Below are 16,310 nucleotides of genomic sequence, written 5' to 3' on the forward strand. Positions count from 1 at the left end.
ATAATACATTTTTAAATTTTGGTTTCAACACCACAGGATTTTACAGATGTGACATGTTACAGGATGTTATAAAAGGTGTTCAAAATGCTGTCCTTACAACCGTACAGAGCTTTGTAATCTTCTCTGCATTGAGTTGCGAATCCTCTTAGGCATTCCTGGGTCATTTCTGATTTGCTGAAAGGTTCCTTCAACCCGACACTGCAATTCCTCAACTGCGTTAATGCCAGAAGTGTACAGCAACCTTTTTACATGACCCCAGATACAAAAATTCATAGGATTTAAGTCTGGTGATTTGGAAGGCCACATTACAGGTCTACATTTACCTATCCAACGTTGACCATACCTTCTCGTTAGATACCGAGTCACAACTCGAGCAAAATGTGCTGGTGTACCATCATGCATAAACCACATGTTCTGGCGTTGCTGAAGTTGCCGATGGAACATTATCCTCATCAAGGAGGTCTGGAAGAACATTCTGCAGGAAATGAAGGTGCAGCTATCCTATTAGCCTGTTTGGCAGAAAGTGTGGTCCAATTAGACGGTCTTCTAGTAGTCCTGCCCAGACATTCAACGAGAAACGTTGCTGATGTCTTGATCCGTGAATTGCATTAGGACTTTCGTCGGACCAAACGTGACAGTTATGAAAATTAAAAATACCATCACGAGTAAACCCAGCTTCGTCAATTTTAAAAACTGGGGGGTTCAGGACACACTGTTGTTGCATCCACTGGCAGAAGTTCACTCTGGGAGGGTAGTCTGTATTGCTGAGACCTTATACACGCTGGATATGGTAGGTTCACAGTAATTGGCGATGTAAAATTCGCTACACACTGCTATGATTCAGTACACGCTCTTGCAGAGCAACCCTCCTTGACGAAATTCCTAGATTTTATTGTATTCTTTCCTCAAGATCAGGTGTTATGCTTCTGGGCCTACTTGCTCATACTCCATGTGCGAAGCGCCCGTGTTCTCTAAGGCCTTGATGTACCCTGGTGAATGTGCGCCTGTTGGGCTGCCTTCGGCAGGGAAATGCTTCCTGGTACAAACGTGCAGCCTCGAGTGCACTGCTGTTGGCTTTACCGTACATGAAGTTCATTGTCCGCACACTCTTCGTTGCTGTAACCTCTTTCCATGTTGACTGTCCTTTGACAAGTAATATTATGCCTGCTACGTCTTAGAACATTGAGAAAGAGAGAGAATGAGCATAACCTAACCTAAACAAACAAGTCACTGGTGGACCCCAAATTTGTACAGTTCACCTTGTCAGTGGTGGATCCCAACTAGAAATGTGCAATACTTCGAAAACGATTCACTTAAGGACTTATGTTTACTAGGCTTTTTTTGCATATTGTAGTCTGTACAGTTCACCTTTAAATTATTGACCATCACTTTTGAAACACCCTGTATAAATGAATATGTATGTTCATAATAATGTGGCTCCTGAGTATGTCTTAAGCTTAATGTGATCTCGGTTGAAACCAAAAGAGTCTGACTTAAAAACCTAACATGTTCAGAGCATTCTCCATTTTGCAAAGATCAAAACTGCTCTTGGATCGGACAATACCAAATGCCTTCGCCAGTGAATTGAATCGATCTATAATTTGTATACAAATTCTTGTACTGAATCTCTAATCAGTATGATTAAACTGTAAATCGATCAATAAAATAAATACAAAGCCAGGCCGTCCTTAAATAACAAAGTTAACACACTTTTTTTTATTTTTAACATTAATAACGATCTTCTCTTTTTTTAAAAAAAATTCCTCTTTTTTTCCCTTTTTGAAGTATTAACACATCTAGTTAGTTCCGAAAGTCGTTAGCTAACATCGCGTTCAGGTGTTTATCCTTCAAATGGGTCCCCCTTGAAATTTTAATATCCAGTCCACTTGATGGCAACAAAGAATTTTCACGAACCCTTCCTAATTAGTCCATTAAAAACTGCCCACCTTTTCTTTTGTGGTTTATGGCTTATTTATCGGAACTTTTGCCATTTATTACAAGAAAAAACTCTTAGAATGCTGATTGGTGGTTTCTTTCTCTCCTGCTGCTAATTAAGTCAACGCACACATTGTTAAGTAAATTGATATGAAATAAAACTTTATTTGCAAAACATTGCAGCAATTTTTCTCCAGCATCAATTGGAAGACACAAGAAGCAATTTTCTGTTAATTTATACCAATTCTTGATAAAACTTTAAGATATCCAATTTTATATTGTGCCAGTTTCGTAAATTTCCGTATTCACTTCAAATTGTTTTATCCCTTTGCGATTTATTATTATTTTTAAAAGTTATGTTAGCTTTGTTGCAGTACAATAAGGAAATAATATATCGTTAAGCCAATTAAATACTAGAATTATATATATATATTTATAAATAAAGTTTAAAATAACTACGCATATAAAATTAAATTATGTGTTCATTCTTTTGATCATATTAATCTTAGGTTTTATACATCTTTGGTTAAATTTCAATCATGTTATGAAATTATTTTGGTTTCTCGTTTAATGTTATACAAAATTATTTCGTTCTCGTGGCTGTTGTATATTCACTTGTAGTAGTACTAAATAAGTAAGTTATTCATAAGATTTTGATTCTCAAGGAAATCGACTTTAGGAAATTGAATGGCTAATATTTTAAAATACTTACTCAGAGTATACAGTTTGGTGAAAGATAATGAAGGGCACTTTCCTTGCACGTACGTTACATCACACTTGTAGGTTCCTTCGTCATTGACTGTTAACCCACTGATATGGAGCTCGGCAGAATTGTTTTCAAGAAGAAATGTAGCTCTGTCTGGTCCCGCCAGGTGGCCTAGTGGTTTGGAATAGGTGTCACTGAAAAAGTAGACTCTCTCCCACTCGTTAGATACATTTTTGGTCCATGTGATAAAATATACTCTCCCACAAGAGGGCAGATCAACGTCACAAGGAAGGGTCGCCATGTCGCTGATATACCCTGATACAACGTGTTCTCGACCTGCAACGAAACATAAATCAATAAAGATACAGAACTCCAAAAATCGAATCCTAAGTTAACAGCTAGTCCAGTTTAATTAATTTTTTTTTTTTTTTTTTTTCATTATGGAATTAATTTGGTAGAAAAACTTTCACTTTGTGCATAAAATACTGTCAACAATTCTCCCAGCCATTTTGGAAAGTTTTTTTGTTAAATATGAACGATCTAGGATATTAAAGAAGTCAATAAGATATTGAAACTGCAGAGCATCAGGGATATACAGAGGACATGAGGAGAAATCGGAATAATAAATTCTTCTAAGTAATTTGAAAAAAGTATACTTTTATCCCCCTATCAGTGAAATTTGTCCAAATTACAGCGAACGATCCAGAAATCAACCTGTCTCCACGAAAAGGTCAGTAAGGAACTTCACAAAACTGGATATAGGGACGGGTGTTGCTCAACATAAACCGCTCATAACACTCCTCACGATAGGTCCCTTCGTGTCGAATGTTTTGCTGGGAGCATACGCCATAGATCGCTGAACAGTAGCGAAACGATAAGTGCTCGTGTGGAGACAGTTGAAGGAATTCTGCCTTTCGTATTGTGTATATCCTCAGCCAAGGGTTCCAGCAGTTTTGTAATGGTGTGAAGAGGATTACCTTGTATAATCTTGACCCTATAATTCCAATGCATTTCCTTCCTCTCCTCCCTTGGTAATTTTCCAGCTGACCTTTGAATTTCCCCAGACTGTCAGCCTTTACCACCCATGTAGGTAACTTATACCAGTAGTCTATAACTTGTTGGCTAAAATAAAACTTCCTGCAATCCAGTCTAAACAACAACTTTCCCTGTAACTTTAAATTATGGTCCCTAGTTCTAGAATCATTTATAACCATGAAAATTTCATCCTTATTCATTTTGCTTATGCCTCTCAGAGCCCTAAACATCTCAATCAAGTCCCCCTCTAAGGTGCCTAGTTTCCAAGCTCTGTAACCCCCATATTCGAAGTCTTTCCTCATATGGACACCCTTTTGCCGATCTCACCAGGCGAGTTACCTGTCTTTGGACCCTTTCAAGATGAACAGTGTCTTTCTTTAGGTGCAGTCTCCATACTTGAACACGTTATTCCAGTGTGGTCTAACAATAGCCATTATACAATGAGAGTATGACATCCTTATCTCTACTAGCGATTGTTCGATACATCCTCGATAGGACATCATGGGCCTTCCTTGTAACCTGTCTACAATGCTTGGAGAACTTCATATCTGACTGTATCATAATACCAAAGTCCTTTTCCTCCAATACCAGCTTTAGTTCAACTCCACCAAGTGTATAAGTTATTTTGGGGTTACTGTTTCCCAGGTGCAATACCTTACGCTTTGCTGGATTAAAGCATAGCTGCCATTTTTCTGACCACCTCCGAAGTCTATCTGAAGTCATTCTGAAGAAGCTCTGCTTGGCAGCAATCATTAACCACTCTACCAATCTTGACATCATCTGCAAATTTAGACATCATGCCCTCTATCCCTTCACCCATGTCATTTTTGAAAATCAAAAACAACAATGGTCCTAATACTGATCCTTGGGGAACCCCACTTCTTACATTAACCCAATCTGAGGAATAACGGCGTCTCCGTAGCCAGGTGGGAAGGAGCAGCAGTGCGTAGCACACGCTTCTTGATTAGACCGGGGTTCGAACCCGTCACCACCAAATACGGAAAGGTCAGGGAATGACCACCGCATATCCCGGAGCAATATGGCCTTAGTTGCTAATGCTCCTAAAAACTAAATAACAAAACAACTGAGGAATAACCATTTATCACAACTCTCTGCCTCCTGCGGCGCCTCTGTAGCCAGGTGGGCAGGAGCAGCAGTGCGTAGCACTGCTGCTAACCATCTTTCTGGCTAACCATCTTTCTGGCATGGACTACTCGACCCTTTTGAGCGATAATCTGTACCTCACGTTACGTTAAATCTGTACCTCACGTTACGTTACAGCTCACATATTTAAGATGCGAACCATCCATTGATTATTCGCCATCTTCAGGCTTTGTCATCAATAAAGTTCCTCCAATCATCGTAGCATTTTCATTGGCAGAAACAGTCAACCTTCCTGAGCCTCCAGAATCAAATTTACAATAGTGGGGGGGGGGTCTTAAGGTATGTGTGACTGGGGAAGAACTCTCCATTAGCACAGTTGCCAGAAAGTCAATAATAATATTCAAAACCCATCACATTTCGAAAAATAAAAGTTCTAAAGAAAATAATAATAATAAGGGATAGGCCAATTTTTGGCCCTAATGGCTTCTCGTTCCTTCGTGAAACACTTTCGCCGCAGTCTGGCTACCAGTTCTGCCACAGGACCGCCGATGACAAATTGCTGATTGGGCACCAGGCTATTAAGATTCTTTGTTACTTATTTTGTTTGTTTGTGATATTATTGCTATTGTCTACACATTTTTAAACCGGTTGTTGATTTTCATCTCGTTCGTAACTCTATTACGAAAAAGGGGTGTCGGAATGTTTTTGGTAGGTACCATATACAGTATATAATGCCCTAATAAAGGTTGAAGATGGAAGCAGAACCTCAAGTGATGGACCTGTATGCGTTTCCAAATGAGGTGCTGATTGATAGTAGTCCAGGGTTTCCTATCGAAACGTGCCCGAGACTATTATATCGCTCCACCGGCCCACAGAACCCTCCTTATATAGTAGGATTAGAGCCTCATGTTAAGGTGATCGAATTAAATTCGGAATACTTTTCGCTATCCTACTGACGAAATTTGCAATTATTCCTGGGTTTTGTGATAATAGTAAACTGGTGTTTCGATTATAACCTTTATGTTCCAGTTGGAGGATATTCAGATGTGGTCGCTTTCGTGTTAACGCAGCCATATGTGTTCTCATACACACTACCTTGCCACTTTATTAAGAACGATGATTAACCCTTGTGTGGAACATATTTATGTCATTTTGGACAAATACGTGTAGTAGGAGAGCTTCCAAAAGGTTTAAATAATCAAATACTATATAAATGTGTAATAATTTATTAAAATACAAGGACTAGTATAGTGGTTAATTCGTTTTAGTAAATTTATGCGTTTAAATCATTAACTCTAATTATTAAGGCTCGAATTATTAACTGCTTATTTTAAGTAACCAGTATTTCAATGTTTTTCTTATTTAAATTAAATTTAAATTATTAATAAATTAACTCAGATCCGAATTACGCAGAATTAAAATACAAATAAAAATTCTCCTGAAATATTTTGGCTTTTAACTTAAAAAATAAAACTTTTGAAGATAGGAAAAGATCGAAAACGAATACAAATCTTTTGTGAAAGACAAAAATTCAGGTAGTAAACATCGCATATTATTATCTGTCTGTATCGGGTGGCAAGAAACTTAACTGGGCCCTCTTAAATTGTTATCACATTCGTTTGTCTATTCCTGATGTCCGGAACATTGATGTTATACGCACTGACCTTAGTAGGCAATACTTTTAATAGCGTGATACACCCTTGTGTTCAACGACTTTTGCTATATAATCCAAGCCGTCAGCGCTTGTCCTACCATTGCGCTCCAATCCAAATATCTTATCTACTCCACATCGATTTGCCTAAGTGTAGAGTCCACGGATGGTAAGATAAATAATTCAAATCGCTCTGAGCAGAACACTTTGCCAATTTCAATATATTTCCAGATGGCTTGGACAGACGGAACAGAAGAGAGTGAAGTTACATCACACGAAAAACTTACGATGGAAGGAATTTGAAAAGAAAAGAAACATGACACATTCAAACAACAAATATACGCGATACGATCACTCGTCCGGAGAGGCAATGAATTTAAAATAGAATGACGAGGGGAGAATTGCCTTTAAATTTCAAAACTTATCGTCTGCATAAGAATAGGGCGGAAAAAAAAATCTCGGGTTACTTCCCGGGGAAGCATATGGGAAGGTGCAAAAAAAGATCAAAGGATGAGAATGTAGATGTTCGCAGCCCTCAAAAGGAGAGAGGAGGAGGATCAAAAATGTTTGTCATCCAAACTAGTTCATAAGAAGTCAATAACGTACGGATAATGCCTCATTAATGTTTTATTTTGGAAAAGTCTGACGATATCAGCGAGTCTGCGATTGTTGTTTACAATTTTACCCTTAAAGGAAAATACGGTAACTCACATATCGGGTCACAGTGTGTAACGGATCTATAGTCATCCATGGCTATCGACTGGAAAAACACTAAAAAGTGGCAGAAACAAGACCATTCCTTTAATATATGAGCCAAATTCGAAAAAAAAAAAAAAAACATACTGCATAGAGCTCAAGGACATCCTCAATGTTGATTACAGGTATCAGTCAGCAGCTTACAATGAGAAAAAAGGGTCTGCCCATAAACTGCTGTACTTCATAAACATCTCATAACTAATAGAAATTGAGTGGTGTCGTGAACGGCAACAGTGGTAACTAGGTAACTGGAAACGCGTAATGTAAACCGATGAATCCCGTGGCAGCAACCCGCACCTCCCGAGTTGCGGGTTGCTTCCACGGGGTTTATCGAAGATGTTAATAAATTCTGGTTTGCCAAGCCTATTGATAATTGATTGTTAGAAACAACTAGACTAATCTATTTTCATGCTGTTTACCATTGATGAATTCTAGTGCATGAAGAAAGAAATGGTTTCAGAACGTATTGGGTCCTCTGGGCAGGTGGCAGTGTGCCCAATACACTCTGACGCGACGTGCGCAGTCTTTTCGTGATTTGGTGTCTTTCAGGACTAATCCTGGAACTCATATAGTAATTGAATGTTGCAGGTAGAAATTATCTTTTGTTACAGGGATAGTCCGAGAAACCATTCCTCTGCCCAGATTCCGATAGTAATTCGTGCACAAGAACTCTGCACGATTTACACTCGGAATATGTGCGGAATCTCATCCATGGAGAATCTATTGCATCTTTTGGATAGGCGCATCAGAGAGTAGAAAATACTGCTAAGAAGCCTAAAGAGCTTGTAAGAATAGGTTTAAGAAACCAGTGTCATCCCTGCTGAAGAAAGAGCAATTGCAATAAACGTCATTCTGTTATCATTATTATATTTTTGTTAATATATTAATTTTATTCTTCTTCTTCAGTTGTACACGCTGTGTGGTGGCGAAATAATAAATGTAACTAAGATTAAATGGATGGTCCTGCCTGCCACGGTTCTAAGTACAAATTCGCACCCTAAGTTCTTGTAGTCATAGTCTGACTTCATGATATTCACGTTGTTTCTTTTAATAAACTTTTTTTGGCCCAATTCATGTAGAGAGTGCCACCAACGTCTAGACACATAAGTCAGTATACCATTTCTTTTTGTTTTATGTATCGTTTCAAGAAATGAAAATAAAATACCCACAGAACGGCTGGATAAATCAATGTAAAGGTGAGACTTAACCAGTTTTCGATAATGCAGTGGTTATTATCCACACTTGTCAGGTAGGAGACCGGAGTTTTCTATTCACCCCTCCCCGAGGTGAATTTTTTAACTGGGCACACGTCTGCAGTGTATAATATATTTAATAAATACAGTCAATGCTGTATTTACATTTTCCCATGTCCCTCCCCTCTCTCAGTAGAACCATTCGTCTGTGTTAATGTCACCAATCTGGTGACAGTCTGCACTTGGTTGTTGTTAGGTTGAACCAAAGAAGATTTGGCAGATTTAGCTACTTGTTGGCAATCAGTTGAGAGGAATGCAGCAAACAACATTTTACAAAAGAAACCTCACAGTATTTCGAATGCCTTTCATCACCCCCCCCTTTCCGAGAAACTTAATGAAACAGGAAACGCTCATACACACCCCTGAACTCGCACAATCATTACGCTACACATTGTTCCCTCCCCTCCACCTTGATGAAAATGAAAAATGCTGTCAAAAAATAAATTGCAATGAAAGTGAAACGAGCCCTGATGGAGAGAGTTGGCCACTTCCAGGCAACGCTTTAAAGAGATTCCTGCCTTACCTTACGCTAGACGGAAACAAATCCGTTTAAGTTGATGTGAACAAGAAGCACATGTCAAGTTGTCTGTTAGCGTTCAATTGCCGCCTGGCACGCCGCATTAACGATTTGATAGGGTTGCCCATTTAAAGAGTTCCCCAGTGCGATATCGTTGCATGGATGCACGCGAGTGTGTGCAAAATAAAAAGAAATGTAGAATTCGGTGAGCGGCTATTTATTTGGTGGATGATTCAGGGCAGAGACACGTTGAGAATACCTATGAACCAATAATTGGCTCGTCGGCACCTCACAATTCCAAGTGGTGTCTTCCAGTTTTATAGCAATGCTGGGAATCCATTATTAAATCGCTGGCAGTTTACATTTCCCCCATGTTGTCCCCCACTCACTCAATGCAACCAATTTCGATGATTTTTATGTGACTGTAAATCGAACAGACTTCTCAAAATACTTAAAGTTCCGTATACACTAGTGCTGAAAAGTCAATGAAGGACATAAATACATCTTTAAACAGAAATAAAATGGAAGAAAATATTCATTTGTCTAACCTCGTAAATAAAGTTGTGCAAAACCTGCTACCACACGTAAATCGAGTAACCCAATGAAACCATCCTGTTTTTGGGACCTTCTTTTTTATTTCGCCTTTATTGCTCAGGCTATCGATTTTAATATACCATCAATGCGAAAAGGTCACAGAAGCACCTTTCGGATGATTCTTTTAGGTGGGGAGCGATAGGAAGAACGCTTCGATATGCCTATCCAGGCATGCCGAATAGAAAAAGCTTCATGGGGAGGAGCTTTTGTTCACAACTAGTTGTCTGTGTTGCCTTGACATCTATACACAAGAGATATCTGTTTGAATTTGTGTCGGTATGCTCTCGACTGGATACAAGAGCAGTGGATCATGATGCGTCAAAATACAAACTGATCAGTTGAAATGCATTCTTAAACCGGGTTTTCGATTCACTTTCATCTGCAGCAATAAGGGTGGAAGATTTTATCGCTAAAGGCATTCCTAAGACAAATTTCAAAAATACAGCATCTTTAAGTTTAAACATATATCTAAATATGTATTTAAATTTTATGTTTTATATTTTGTTTAAATTTATATTGTTATGAATGTTTTTTTTAATTATTCTCGTGCGTTGTAAGTGGATTATATAAATAAAAAAAAATAACAGTTATCTGTTTTCTTTTGCTGTAAACTGAATTTTTAATACAGGTTTCGAATGTTTCAGTTAAATGTGAATAATATAATGTAAATTTATGTAACTTATAATAACTACTAAGAGTGAATTTATTCTGACATCATTTGTTTTTATCGATTATTGTTAAGAGTAAAAGAGACACCCTAGAAATCAATAAAACTATCTGTATTTATTATTCCCAATAGCTTGAGGCATGTCTCAACACTGCTAGAAAATGTTATTTTAATTATGAATTTATTTATTTTATTTGTTATTCGAAAGGTTTTTCTCACACATTTACTTTTTGTTTTCGAAGTTTTGTTTTAAGTGTAGCACACTCTGATAAAAGTTTCAAGAATCCAATGTAGATTTCTGTTCAATTTATTCTCCAACTCAGAAAGTAAGAACATAAACCCAAAGGGAGAGAGAATTTTTTTTCTGAAGCTCCCCTCTCCAAAGATTTTCCCTTCCCCAAGTGAAACTATTCGAAAGGCACGTCTGCGTGCACTTCCTTAGACAGCAATCGTGTGCGAAAACGAGAACTCCCCTTGATACTCCTTACAGAGTTTGAAAGCGTGGCTAAAGCAAAGAGTGGGTAGATGAAGTGAGAGTAGGAAAGAAGTTCGTCTTGAACGATAGGATATTTTATTTCATGTAGGAGCTTTTCTTTAAAATAAAATACGTGCCAGCAATTTAAGACGAGCAGAAATATTCGTATATTCTTGTCATTCCAGTGATATTAGATGTTACTGCTTCATTCCATATGTTTATTTTCATCATTTAATCTTAAGAATAAATATGAATAAACATGAAAATAATAATAATATAGAAAAAAATCTCATAAAGGAGAAAAAGTTATAATAATTACTATAACTTTTTTTTCTCCTTTATGACTGAATATATGATCAAAAATTTGTTGTTCAGTAATACCCATCCCACTGCCTCAATAAAAGCAAGAACGAATATACCTTAAAAGAACAAAGGCAGAACCTGTACACCCTTTCCCATCTGATGTGTATGGATGACATCAGATTCTATGCCGCGACTGAGAATCAACTCTAACAGCTACTCTGGATCACTGAAGAGCCCAAGCACTGACATCAGGATGCTGTTTGGCCTAGCCAAATGGAAAACTCATGGATTGCATCAAGGACATCCAGTTGGACAAAAGTACCAGCTGAAGACCGGTGAAGAGATTGACGCTATGACATAGGGAAAGATGTGTAAATATCTGGTGATCATTCAGGCCCAACAGTTAGAACACTAGAAGATCAAGGCCCACCTGACTGAGAAATACGATCAGAGAAAGAAAAGCCTGCTAAATCAAAGCTGAATAGCGGGAACATGGCCATAAACACTTACTCAGCCATAAATACTTACTCAGTCCCAGTACTAACGAACTCCTTCGGGATCGTAGATTGGACCAACACCAAGCTGGAGGAGATTAGAAGATCGAAAAGGATAATGATGACCACACGAGCTGCCAACACTATTCCAAGTCGCCCAACGAGAGACTGACAATAGCCCGTAAAGCAGGAGGGAAGTGATTGACTGAACTCATTGAACAGGAGAAGAAGGCGATTAAGAACCTGATGGATTAGTTCTAAGAAAATACAGCACTAATATACCAAGCCATAAGAAAAACAAACGGCACAAAACTCTCTATCTCAACAAAAAGACCACATTCACACATGTAGAAGGAACAAAGACAGAAAATGGGCGACGAAGGCACTTGGCACACTTGGCACACTGAAATGACCTCCATCAAGACTACATAGATAAGATGGCTTCTAATGCTTGGCTCACGAAACGAAAGCTCTTCCCCGAGACCGAATGATTCATGTCACCATCCAAGACCAAATGATCAACACCAGGAACTACAGGATAAGGAACATCAGAGGCTAAAACAAAAATACCAGCTGCTCCAATAAAGTTTAGTGTATTACAAGTATTACGAGCCTCGGGCAGTACTAGAAACCCCTGCTCACAGACTGTACTGGAATCATGTCATATAACGGACAAGGCGTTTCTGCACAACAGAAGTCATAACCCTTATTGACAAGAAGGAAATGGCTACCTATTTGATCGACATAGCGGTGCTCAACCCAGGCAACCTACAGAAAACATATGAGGAAAAGATCAGGAAGTACGCAGGCCTAAGACAGGAAGTTAAAAAATGTGGCAGAGCAACAAGTAATAACTATCCTGATCAATCTGCCAACCACCGGAATGGTGCAAAAGAGTTCCAATAAGAAACTAGCATCAATAGGACTCCTAGCGGAACTCTAGAAAGCCGCGATCCTGAACACCTGTAGGATAATAAGAAATAAGAAAGTTCCTCGACGAACAGTAATAATAACAATAATTATAGTAACCGGACCCAAACACCCCATGCACTTGTTACTATTACCCGTCACGGGGCGAAAAAAATCCCATAAAGGAAAAAAAGTTTTTTGGTTTTTTTTTAATAATAATGATAATAATGCAACAGAATCGATTATTGCAACGAAAAATAATGGCACATGGCGCCACCTGCATGCGCTATTTTACTTCATTTAAAATTTTAAATGAAGTAAAATTTTACTTCATTTAAAAAAACATTTTAACTTTCAGAGCTATTTGCTCTGAAGTTGAAATTTTTATAACGTAAGGAAATAATTTTTGATGATAGAAATTCTGCTTGCTTTAAAAAACTCCAGCAGAAGATGCTAAATTTTACTTTCTTGAGAATTTTGCGTATAACACATTTAGCATCGGTATTTTTAACGTGCCAGTTTCCAATTGCCTTGTTTGCCTCGACTACTTGGACAGCTACCACACTCTAACATCAAAAAATACCTGGGCCATGAGTACTGGTTATTATGGTGGCTTAATTCATTGATCTATTCGATGTTCCTAAGGTGCACAACTCCTGGTGTGCCCTAAATTTGCTCGGAGGTATTTGAGAGTATATGTGGACTCCACAGAGAAGCTCCTTATAGAATTTAGCTTTGCTTCGAAGGCTTTTTCCTCCTAATAAATGTGCAATTAATCCATACGTGAGCAAGGCAAATTGAAAAGGGCAATATTTGTGCCAAATTAGCACATAACGTACTGGATGAGGATTCGAATCCAGTTGAAAACACAAGGAACTTATCGAGGCCTTTTGAGGAGAGACTGATTTAGGTGATTTCAAAGGGGAGGACTGTTACCCCAAGAGAAATCTTAGATCATCCTGAAACAAAATATGGATGGTTTCTTCTTCGTGAAATTTAATTCCTACAGGCCAGTTGACCATAAGAGGCTTTCTGTGTATTGAAATTTCATATGGTAAGTCTAATGTTAGAAGAAAAACATTTTTGAGGTAAAAAGAATCGGAAACAAGAAACTATACCTTCTTTCAATCACTTAGCATCGATGAAATGTTTCGGGAAGGTGAGAGGTTCTGAGATTCGGTATGAGGAGTGACGTCTGTCCTATTCCCGTCTTCCTGCCTGTTTTTTCTGTGTATCTTCAAAATTTCTTATTTCATTACTTCTGTTCATCGGAATGATTCTCTGCACATTTACGGTTGCCACAGCAACGCTAATATTTTAGATTTGTGGCCGCCGCACTCACTCCTCTGCCATCTCGCAGTGCTGCGAGAGTCATTTTCCCAATATCGAAAATATTTGGGTGTTCCACGAACGTCGGTTTGGTTTCCGAAGTGATCACGTGGTTGATTTCCTGCACTTTTCTTCCGACTTTCTTTCTCTCTGATTGCGTTTTATTCTCGCTTATGTTTCTTTTTCTGTGTGTGCAGGTGGAACTGAACGCCAGTTAAAGAATATTTCTTCCCCTTAACAATAAAAAAAGTTATTTTTTCATCTTAAAGGGTCACATTCTTCCACGGCAACTTCGGTTGCTTCGCAACGATCCCATCTCCGCACTCACTTCTCTGCTTTCCCTTGTTCTTTGAAACAGATTGCCTGATTCTTTTTATGGCATTGCAGATGCAGAGTGCGTACAGGACTATGCAGCCATGCACCACTCCTAATCGGTCCCCTAGTTCCATGCAGATATTTTAAATGCCCTTTCCTATGTTTCTAATGCTATTTCTATGCGAATAAAAGTATAACCAGAGTACCCAGTGGAAAATTGCCGTAATATTAATTCAGTACTGGGTGACAAATTACTAGAAAATAATTAATGTAAACGCCCTGGAAAAGGCATAGCTTTTGAATAGTATTGCATTTGAATAGTATAGCTTTTGAATAGTATGGCTAACATCCAAAGTTGAGTCATGACACATACCACTATTTGGATTATATTTGTGCGAGTAGATTACGTGTGAATGAGTGAAGCGAAACGCCAGTTTCTTGCATGTGTACTTTTATATGTGCGAAGCGAATGATTCTGTATGTGTTTGGCACATCAAGTATTATGTCCTTGGTTGTAGAATAAGTGGGTGCCCTTAGCCGGGGCTCCCGGCTGGCTGCCGAGTGTCAGGGTGTATAAATTTCTTCCCTCCTCTGCCATCCTCGCTCTGGTCCCCAGGACTCTGTGTGGGCATGCATGTACAAGTAATACTGGTGATCGAGTGTTTGGGTGCGGGGAGGGCTAGCGCTGGCTGCTGACCGTGTTCGCCTGTGCTGCTGGGCGCCTCCGTAGCCAGGTGGGAAGGAGCGGTAGTGCGTATCACATGCTTCTTGATTAGACCGGGGTTCGAGCCCGTCACCACCAAATACGGAAGATGCGGAAAGGTCAGGGAATGACCACCGCATATCCCGGAGCAACATGGCCTTAGTTGCTAATGCTCCTAAAAACCAAAACAACGACAACAACAGCCTGTGCTGCCTAGGTGAACAGGCCAAGTCATGTAAGTGTAGTATGGATGGGTTTGTCATGTCTGTTAGCTGTGCGATGGCCGCATGATTAACTCGTGAATTGTGCGTTGTCCATATTCTAGGTGCTGCCTGTATGAAAGAAGGAGCGAATGGGAACAGAAGATGTGTAAGTGCTAGGTAATGTTCTGTATATGCACTGAACACTAAAAAAAAAAAAAAATTCTTAAAGTGCTCTGTTTGCTTGTATGACTGGCAGGTGTATGTTGTGGATGTAATGCAATGTATGTTGTGTACTCGTGTAAACAGGCATCCTCCTGCTGGTCAAAGCAGCAGGGGGGAACCACCTTTCAAAAGCTCTCTCGTGCCTCTGCTGACACAATGCCGAATTCCTTTTCCTGAGCGGGCCACTACAGCAAAGAAAAGTCATTGTAATGTTCCTGGAACCATTCCATAGTGATTCTGGCTTTTGCACCTGCGCATTATTCTGCTGGAAGTAACCATCTGACTGAGGATAAACTGTCAACATGAACGGATGCACTTGGTCAGAAACGATGTTTAGGTACGAAGTGGTATTCAGACGTGAATCGATGGATATCAATAGACCCAGCGTGTGCCAAGAAAACATTCCCCACACCATAACACTGCCCCCACCACCTTGCACAGTGATCGTTAGACATGACGGGTCCATGGATTGAGGTTGTTTTCGCCAAAATCTGAGCCTTCCATCAAAATGATGCACCAGGAACTTCGACTCGTCAGACCAAGAAATTGTTTTCCAATCCTCTATAGTCCAGTGCTGGTGTTGATGTACCCACAGTGTTATCAGTGCAGAACAAGAGGCGTATTCTCTTGTTCTGCACTGATAACAAAGGTACGCGATGTGCCCGTCGGCTGTTGTAGCCCATTCGCGACAAAGTGCGACTAGTTGTCCATTGCGATATTTTGTTCTGCGCACCAAGGTTGTTTTCTGACGTGATGTGCGACATTGTAGCCCGTCTGTTTGCTTGCATAATTCTAGCCATCCTCCTCTGAGCTCTCTCATCAACAAGCGGAGGGCGCTGTTGTCTGCTTACTTGGTCAGTCGCACATGTTTACTGCTGCAGATTTTTGCTTTTAAAAACTAATGTTATCAATGAGTTTCGTTTTGAAACATATACCAACGGATTCCTCGTCGTGTGGACTATCCTGGGAGTAAGTTTATTTTTGATTTTTTGGGTTCTCCGCTGGGATATTTTCGTTATTTATGTGGCGCTATTGTCTGTGGTCCGGGTTACCACGCCGCCATAGACATAGCATTCGAGAGTGCGGTCACTCTATCTTGGCCGCCACGAAAGTATCTAGGCGACCTTCACTCGGAGTGG

The 16,310-nt window shown here is 39.4% G+C and overlaps 1 protein-coding gene across 1 annotated transcript in view; it reads right to left on the reverse strand.

Annotated features, from left to right (window-relative positions):
- The window catches only part of LOC150080045 (synaptogenesis protein syg-2-like), a 294,352-nt gene that overhangs the window by 209,992 nt on the left and 68,050 nt on the right, over positions 1–16,310 (reverse strand). The window contains exon 2 of the mRNA XM_090381151.1: positions 2,648–2,977. Coding sequence (XP_090237277.1) covers positions 2,648–2,977 — 330 coding nt within the window. The remainder of the gene's footprint in view (positions 1–2,647; positions 2,978–16,310) is intronic.

The sequence above is a fragment of the Mastigoproctus giganteus genome, chromosome 9, assembly GCF_048544385.1.
Source record: "Mastigoproctus giganteus isolate SK-2022 chromosome 9, ASM4854438v1, whole genome shotgun sequence".
Taxonomy (NCBI): domain Eukaryota; kingdom Metazoa; phylum Arthropoda; class Arachnida; order Uropygi; family Thelyphonidae; genus Mastigoproctus; species Mastigoproctus giganteus.